Source organism: Salvia hispanica, chromosome 1 (assembly GCF_023119035.1).
Source record: "Salvia hispanica cultivar TCC Black 2014 chromosome 1, UniMelb_Shisp_WGS_1.0, whole genome shotgun sequence".
Classification (NCBI taxonomy): Eukaryota; Viridiplantae; Streptophyta; class Magnoliopsida; order Lamiales; family Lamiaceae; genus Salvia; species Salvia hispanica.
Window position 1 is genome coordinate 2691036 of NC_062965.1, and position 9562 is coordinate 2700597.

Sequence of the window (9562 nt, forward strand, 5' to 3'; positions counted from 1 at the left end):
TTTTAAAAAATATTTAAAAAATCCACAATCGAGACTGGATACCCGAGTCGGGTATCTGGGTATCCGAAATCATTTTTGGATCGAGTATTAGATTTTGGAAAATTCGGGATTAGGTATCTGAAATTTTCGGGTCGGCTATCCGGCATCCGCGGGTATCCGACTTGACAGGCCTAGAAGGAATGATGAAGTACTAACAACCAGGGTTGGTTTATTCACACACGCATTATGAGGATTTTCGAATCGAATTCATGGAAATTCAACATAAAGATGGTAGATAGAGCAACGTTTTAAACATAAAGAGTGTCACATCACAGCTATGACAGCGAAGCAAAAAATGAAATTAATGTCTTCACTCAACGAACTATACGTGTACCATTATTTCAAGCAATTGAAATAAGTACTACAAATAAATTTATAATCATGAGTTTGATGACTAATGAGTGGACAAAGGATTTTTTTGTTAATTTTTTAGCAAAACATAATCAGGACAGCGTGATATTTGCCCAATAAATAATCCCTATTGTTTATTTTAAATAATTATACTAACCTTAGATTTAAATGAAGTAAGAATATAAGTATATTTATATGGGCCAAGAATCTGGGCCAAGAAGAAAAGTGTGACAGATCAAAATGCAAGAAAATTTTTAGAAGAGAAAGTAAAATATAAATATGGGCCAAGAATCTGGGCTTAAATGTATAGTTATTAAGCAAAGGGAGCAATGAACATGCCCAGAAACATTGAGTTGAAGACAACAAAAGCAGAAAGAGTACTAAAGGTTAAGGATTTGAGAGAGAGAAAGGAAATGCATTCACAGTGAATCCTCCATCTACACACACAATTTGTCCTGTAATGTAGGAAGCAGCAGGCAGGCAAAGAAAGGCCACTAACGACGACACTTCTTGCGGTTCTCCAGGACGCTTGAGAGGCGTTCGAGATACTACTTTGTCCAAGAACTCTTCATTGTCCAGTAACTGCAAACACAAGAACTTGGACTTAATAATAAACAAACCGTGTTCAAGAAAGCAGGCCAATCACAATTGTAAATCAAGGAAACGGCCAAAAAAAGTCCAAGGTGCTTCTGCATTCCACAAGAGAATGGAATAGAGAACCTATAGTGTTACATGGAAATGGATGACTTTTAAGATTTCATCTCATGCCAGAAATTACCATTAAAATTGACTGATTAGCCACTGCAAAAATTCACTTATAGCATAGCTATAATTATCATTCAGATTGACAACTCAAGCAAGTCTATGATATGATACAAAATAAGACCAGTGCATTGGAGTGATCCAATCTTTCAGTGAGAAGAAGACTGAAAAACTTTCGTAGGAAGAACTGATAGTGTACGTTATTCGTTAATGCAACAAGCAAATTTTACTCAAGAACAATACAATGTTCAGGTTAATATGCAAAAGAATGTGTTTTGGACCTTGGTAAAGTTATTCCGTAAGTAGCTTCTCAAATAAGCACCTAAATCTTAGTGGACCTATCAATACTATAATTGAGAAATAAGGGAAAAGGACAGCTTACATGTTTCACAAGAGAGGTCTTGATATACCATGGAGCAACAGAGTTCACCCGAATGTTATCTTTTGCCCACTCACAAGCCAAATTTTTAGTAAGTTGATTCATTGCTCCTGTAAGTACAAAACTTAAAGATTCGAACTCCATCTGTTGCAGATATTTCATTAGAGGGAAGAATCTATATTCTGAAAAATAACGTACCTTTCGTAGCTCCATAGATCGATCCAGAATATAGGTGCACCAAACCAGCAACAGAAGAAATAAACACAATGCTGCCTTTTCCACTGTCTTTAAGTAGAGGATGAGCCACTTGACATAGGTGGTAAGCAGAATCAAAGTTTGTAGTCATGATTCTAGAGTATTCTTCAGCAGTGTAATCAACAGTTGGCTTCCTAATATTCATCCCCACATTATTTACCTGCAATATGAAAACCGTAAAGGTCAGCCTCACGCCTTTCCAAACATTCAGTAGAATACAATAGAAGCAACAAAATTTCTTCAGATGATGCCACTTAGTTAATCCACTTCCTAGTAGTAGATTTCAGCACGAGTTTTATTCTAATGCACACGAGTCAAGACCAACTCACGAACGGATAACAATGATAAACAGCACCTATCCATTCGTAAGATTAGTTTTCTACAACCGTCATAAGCCTTCAAGAAAGATCTGACTGAAATTCATCAACAAAGTTCATCCATGTATCAATAATTCCAACGGATAATAATACTGACTTTTCCTCCGGACTTGAACCTCATTGTAGTAGACTTCAGCTCGAGTTTTATTCCGATGTACGCAGTTTAATTAGACCAGAAATAGCTAGTCCTCAAAATTTACAGTATAATCATCATCTACCTCAGGCAAATACACACTCAATGTAGCACAATCTCCAGATTCAAAAGAGGCAAAATCAATTGCACAAAAACAACCTGATTCTCTAGCTAAAACTGCAGAAGAAACATCGAATTCAACTCAAAACGAAAAGACATAATCACAGAAAAACACGATAACTCACCAAAATGTCAAGCTTGCCGCTGAAAAGAGAGGAAACTTTAATCATGAGCTGCGATCTCTGTTCTCTAGAAGAAGCATCGCACACAGAGCCACTGACATTAAACCCCTTCGAACTCCACTCCTGCAAACGCTGATTCAGCTCTTCCTCATTTCTCGAACACGTATACACAGTGGCGCCCATTTCCGCCAGCTCTTCCACAGTAGCAAACCTGATCGCGATCCAGCCATCACAAACAAGCAACAATGATCGATTAGAAACTGAATTCGAGCTCAGAGACTTCCAATTTAACCCGATTCTAGATTGATTTTGAAGCTACAAAGCTCAAATTGATAGAGGCGCACAGTCCAGTATAGCTCTAGCATGAAGAGAGAGAAGAGGTTACCCGATTCCGCGAGTGCCGCCGGTGACAAGAGCAGTCATGCCGGCCAAAGACCACCGCGAATTGCTGCTTCCGGCCATCGGATTGTCTCCTTCCGTTATCTATTTTGCCCTAACCTTCACTCCACAAATTTGACTGATTCTGAATTGATGAATTTCATAATTTGAAAGAAAAGAAATAATAGGATAAATTACATTTTTTTAAGTTCCTAAAATGGAAAGTTATGCATGGAGTAACAGTAACTCTTTATATGGAGAAGTAGGCACATTTGTGAATCTTTTCAAATTTTCCATAAACTTCAATGTAGTCGCTAAAATAGTAAAAATATACTCCCTCTGTCCCACTAGAAATGAAACGTTATCCTTTTTTTTATTGTCCCATTAGAAATGAAACGTTTCTTAAAATAAAAATAACTTTATTTCTACTTTTTCTCTCTCTCTTACTTTACCCCCTCTTCTTTAACTCACAAAACAACACTGCATAAAATCATGTGCCGAAAAACAAACGTTTCATATTTATTGGGACGGAGGGAGTACTATATTAGTAGTAACGGTTTTTCCAGATATAACTCGAGGGGACATCATATTTAAATTAATACAAGTTCACCAAATGCATCTCGAATGGGCAACTAAGATAACACATTTTCTTAGCCGGCATAGGATTTTAAGAGTTATTGGTTAAAATATTTAATTGGAGTGAGAAAGGTGGGTGTAAGTATTAAAATAAAGAGAGAATATGAGTGAGAAAAAGTGGTTGAGTGCATATATTAATTGGAGAGAGAAAGTTTTCAAAAAAGGAAACGTGTCATCTAAGTTGGGACAAACTAAAAAAGAAAACGTGTCATCTTAAGCGGGACGAAGAGAGTATAAAATACATGTAATAAGACATTTTTGAATTTCTACTTCGATGAGAATAATCACATTTCTAAAATATATACTCTCTCGATACGTGAAATATTGTTCAGTTTTATTATTTTGGTCAGCTTGTGAAAAATTGTCCATTTTATTTTTTTCTATTTTTGATAAATGGACCTTACTTTCCACTAACGTTTTTACACTCACATTCTATTATAAAAGTAATATATAAATATGAGACCCGCGTTCCATTAATTTTTTCAACTCACTTGTCCATCACACTTTTAAAGCCCGCATCGAGTCAAACTTGGACAATATTTCATGGACGAGGGAATACAATTCTATATAAAATAGTTATTCACAACTTATAAATTTGATATTAAAAAAACATGCACTACAATTCAAAATATATGAAGTTTTCAGTGGTGGTGAAGTTAATCTTCGAGATTATCAACCAAGAAAATTAGCAATTAACCCCTCTGAAAAATATTTATCCCTTAAGAAAGCAGTGATTTATAGTACTAAAATATACACTAAGGTGAAATTTTTTTTGATGGACCATATCTAGCGAACGTGGCCCAACTAATAAACCCACACAAGAAATTCCAATTTAAGAATTTTCGGAGGCTGTAGTACTACTCAAGGAGGCCTCAATTAAAGGTCTTTCTGATTTTGGTTTAGAAAAATGTTAGTAAAATATTCCCTTAGTAAAAAAAAAAATTTATTTTCCATTTAAGTACCGTATATCAAAATTTGTATAACTTTCATTTATAAAAATATTCATACTATTTTTTTTCTGTCATTCTCTTACTTTACAATCTCATATCATTACAAATGATACTCCTATTATTTTGTATGGACAAAGGAAATATGAAACTAGAATACGTTCTTTAGGACAAAATTCGAATCAAATTACAGCATTAGGATGGATTTAGGTGGAGTCAGCAGGTCACTGGCCCAACTACACCTATCAATTAATCATCGTTAGAAACTGTCATTGATTCCACAGTAGCTCATTGCCAACCCATGATGCCGGTGCTCGACCTTCTAAAAATGTGGCAACCACCAGTGATGACTCGCTAGATTGAGGGTGGGGAAGGTAAATAAGAGCATAGAGGTTTCAATGATTTCGAGGAAAAGAGAGTTGACATGCAAGAAAACACGCAAAGGGTTGTCAAAGTGTACGAGTTGGGTAATTATCAAGTCAACCTGATACTAATCCAACCAGACTTACCTCGACCTGTTAATGAAACTCTTAGTCGATCACGATCTACTATCTTTAAATCCGAATATGACCCACACATGACACAGTGATGACACGAATCTGTTAATAACTTAAATACTTAATACGTTAGGTTGACACGATAAGATAACACTGGTGAACATGATAAACAAGTTAGCATAGAGGGAGGCCCTTCTATAACAACACTAGCCACTTTATGGATTAGAATTTCATGAGCTAAAAACGTGTTAAATATAATAAACTTCTTAAAATAAAATAGTTTTATATATGATTAAGAATTTAGGATTAAACTGATATTTCAATGCTTTAGAAATAGCGTTGATGATTGAGTCAAATGCATTAAAGAGAGAGAGTGGGTGTGTATCTAAGGCGGACTATGCCGGCGGCTGCACTCCATTTGCCCTTCACAAGCGGCCAAATCGATTGCCAATAATTTCGGCCATTGTGTATTGAAATTACAATTATGCCCTACTAAACTTCAAATCAAATTGAGTTATACGATTTCAAAGCATACACAAAAAGTTAGATCGATCAATTCTAGATCAATGAGCAAGAGGTTATGATTAAATTCATTTTGGAAACTATTGAAATTAACAATGCAATATTTGGAAATGAATGTGGAGTCTTGTACAGATATGCTTCCTCAAATAGGAATAGTTGGTTTGATCCGAAACCGGACCGGTGATTCTACTTTTCTAATTATAACTGAACAAGTTGAGCCTAACTGAAATTGGACTTATCGATTCTACTAGTTCGAATCCAATTCTAACTTTTTCGAACCGAAACTGATGTTTAACTGTTGCTTTTGGCTCAAAATCTGAAAAATAGGAAGAATCGAGGAAAACCATAAAAGTATTGAAATTTGAGAAAATGGCTGCTAAAAGTTGTCGGTTTTGAACCGAATCTAGACCAATCGGTTATTGTCTCAAAACAACTGACAAATCAATTACAAATCTGCTTCCCTAAAAAATTGGATCGTCAATTCCAAACTAAAATCGACGGTTCTTGAATTGACGATGCTCATATTAATTGTGGTTCTTGAATTGACGACACTCTTAGTTGTATATGGGCAAAAAAAAAAAAAGAAATAGAGAAATTAAAGAAATGGTCGTGTATCTACCCCAACCTAGGAATACAATGTCCTACATAAAATTAATTGAGAAATTAAAGAAATAGTCGTGTACCCACCCTAACCCTAGAAATACAATGTCGAAAATAAAATTAAAACAAAAATTAATTAGGGGATTTAAAAGTGAATCCATGGGCTGAAAAAACATCACATGCAAGCCGACAGAAACAGTGCCCAAAAACGAGGAAAGTTGGTTGAAATTCGCAGTATATTAACGGCGTGGGGCGCCCCCCACCTCTCACCACTAGACCCTCCAAACTCCTTTTACTTTTTTTTATTAGCCGTTTTGCTTAAAGAGTTGATTGACATCTTGTCGTTTTCCATTTATGAGATCGGTTAATTTGGTGGTTAATTGGAGTAATATTATAGAGATGGAATTCACTTCCATAGTGGATGTAATAGCCACCAAATATCGAAAATTAAGTTTGAAAATTTAAATTCGATAAAATTTGGATTTAAAAAACATGAATGTGAGCAGGGTTTGTCCAAGCTAACTTTAAGTGCTAATATTTCCTATTTTTCGATTTATTTGTTAAATGATTTGACACTTTTATTACTCCCTCCGTCCCAAGAAAGATGACCCCTTTCTTGGGCGGCACGAGATTTTATGCAATTTTATTTTGTGTGTTAAATGGAGAGAGTAAAGTAAGAGATGGATGATAAAATAGAGATAAAAGGGGTTTACATTTTAAGTAATGAGTCATCTTGGTTGAGACAAATCAAAAAACAAAGTGAGTCATCTTTAATGGGACGGAGGAAGTACTATAATTTTTATAATCATAAAAATAAAATAAAATCACCGATTAATTTCATACATCTATGTATGGTAATTTCATGTCTTTGAAACGTTGGATCAAAGTGTCAACGTTGATTAAGTCAAATTAAATTTATAACCGTTATATGCATTCTCATGTTTTTTCAAGAAGAACTCAATTATTAACTTTTTTTGTATATGGAGTACATGCCGTGAAGAAAGAGCAAACAATTTAGTCACTCGTTTATGGAGTAATAAAAGTTAAAGTTCAAACTCCACCGTTTTCCTCAACTAGTAACATGGAGCCACTATGAAATGGGATGGTGTTGGGTTAGGGTTTAGGGTGAAGGTGTTGGCTCAAATTGATTCCATTAATTTTATTTGCATTCGACAACAGCATGTATCAAGATAATATTCCCTCCGTTCTTTAAAAGTATGCACTTTTGATTGAGCTCGGGTGTTAATATATAATCGATAAAATAAGATAAAATAGAAAGAAAAAAAAAGTAATTAAAATATGAAGAACGGATTCCACTTTATTAAAAATAAAAGAATTTTCAAAATTAGAAAAATATATACTCCCCCTGTCCCAATTTAGGAGTTAGAATAGTTATGACACGGATTTTAAGAAATTGGTGGAGTGTGTAATAAATGAAGTGAGATGGTGGAGTGTGTAATAAATGAAGTGAGATGGTGAAGTGTGTAATAAATGAAGTAACTTGGTGGAAAGAGATGTGGTTTAACTTTTTGGATAATGACATTTTTTTGGTTTATTTTTATGTAGATAATGACATTTGTGTATAATTTTGATGAATAATGGGATAAAATTTCATGTCAAAAAACGAAAGATTCTAAATGTGACTTTTAAACTGGGACGAACTTAAATGGCAAAATAAGACTCTTAAACTGGGACGGAGGGAGTACTTCTATGTGCAGACTAAAAAAAAAGAATGCACTCTTTCGGGATTGAAGGAGTACTACAACAATCAATAATTACTCCCTTGTAATTAATTTTCTTTTTTGTCCGTCAATCGACACTTGTCATATTTATTTTCTACTAGTACTATTTTTCATAATAAACTTCACATTTTATTAATTTAATTTACTCGCATGTTATTATAAAACTAGTATATAAAAAATATGATCTATACTTCACTAACATTTTCATCCATTTTTCTTTATATTTATTAAAATTTGAGCCAGATTAATTAGTGACAAATAATGACGAATAAAAATAATAATAATAATGTGAAAATACTGCCAATAATTCACATCTATAACCAATATGATGCTTTTTACCACGTAACAAAAAATGGATTGGATGGGAAAAAATGGGGTGAGACAATGGCATTTGATTTGATACCCCTCCGACAGAGATGACCAACCTTGTCTAATAGCCGCCACCCCCACACTCTCTATTTCCATTCCACTTCTCATTGTGATGCTACCATCAATCAATTCGCTCTAATTTCTCCCTACCCATAATACACACGAGAAATAAATATATGGAGTAGTAAATATTACATTTCGCGTTGACAATTTTTGATAAATTAAAGACATGAAAACACCAAACATAAACGTACGAAATTAATGGGTCATTGCCAAGTCTAGCATTCATTTTAATTATGTTGTCCCAATAAAAATAGCGATAGTTTTAGACTGAATTTGGATGATCAACTAACACTTCTTAGTATCATTATTATAATTATTTTAATTACTTGTATTAAAATTTAGATTATGTTTCTTATTTTATCATGTTCATATGCCATTCCTTTCATTGCTTTCACAGAATCACAATCACTATCACTGCCACCACTATGCTGACAGGTTAGAGTATCCACTATAGTTGGCCGGGCCAAGCCACAAAACGTGACCAAGCCATAAAATCGTGCCGGGCCACCAGTGCCCATGTTTTACACTATGGTGGACATGTCCAAGCCACCAAATAATTTATTTTTTTCATTTTGTGTATATTTTAATTAAAAATGGATATATTTATAGGATTGGTATAGGAATGGGGTAAAAATGTGTATACTTATAGAATTATAAAAAAATATTGAAAATAAGGAGAGCCACGGCTCGTGGCCGCTGCAATAGGAGAGCCGTGGCCGGACCACGCGAGTGGCGCTCTCGTGGGCAAACCCCCCCGCCACGTCCGCCCATGAATGCCACTATAGGGAGCCACGAGTCGCGACTCTCCTATAGTAGACGCTTATAGCTTCCTTGCAATACGCCTCAATCATCATGTATCATTATCGTATGAACATCATACAAATATAATCATATTACTGGCGATTTCATTGATAAGGTCGTGCACGAATTATGTTTAGTTTTAAATATAGCAAACTAGATTCATTTTTAGATTATGTTTTTCTTAATAAGACATATTCGAATTTGACATTAGATCTAACAACCCAACTCATGAAATTTGTCAAATGAGATTCTATGTCACGTAGTATGTTGTATGTAGACATCTAAACGGGAAAAGAAATAAACATTCAAGAATTGCAATTAATAGTGAGATAGAGGAAAGAGAGTGAGAGAGGAGAGCAGCCCAAGATGATAAGCTGATGGTGGTCTGACCCTTTATGCTATGAAAGGGCTACCGTCGGTCACGACACGTAGCATATTCTCACACTTACTTTTTAACTACTTCCTGCCA

The 9562-nt window shown here is 34.7% G+C and overlaps 1 protein-coding gene across 1 annotated transcript; it reads right to left on the reverse strand.

Moving 5' to 3' along the window:
* Positions 1-657: 657 nt before the first annotated feature.
* On the reverse strand, positions 658-3087 carry LOC125200642 (tropinone reductase homolog At5g06060-like). Its single transcript, XM_048098338.1, has 5 exons — positions 2924-3087; positions 2542-2749; positions 1730-1946; positions 1535-1641; positions 658-972 (listed from the first exon to the last, which is right to left on the reverse strand). The coding sequence occupies exons 1-5, from the start codon at positions 2998-3000 to the stop codon at positions 778-780; spliced, it is 804 nt and encodes a 267-aa protein (XP_047954295.1). The 5' UTR covers positions 3001-3087; the 3' UTR covers positions 658-777.
* Between the last annotated feature and the right edge of the window lie 6475 nt (positions 3088-9562).

Bases quoted from the DNA above. Each gene is read 5' to 3' on its own strand.
- LOC125200642 (XM_048098338.1), bottom strand. From the start codon at position 3,000: ATGGCCGGAAGCAGCAATTCGCGGTGGTCTTTGGCCGGCATGACTGCT. The intron at 1,947-2,541 runs GTGAGTTATCGT...TTCATATTGCAG, and splicing joins GCGGCAAGCTTGACATTTTG to GTAAATAATGTGGGGATGAA. The intron at 1,642-1,729 runs GTACGTTATTTT...TTGTACTTACAG, and splicing joins GATCTATGGAGCTACGAAAG to GAGCAATGAATCAACTTACT.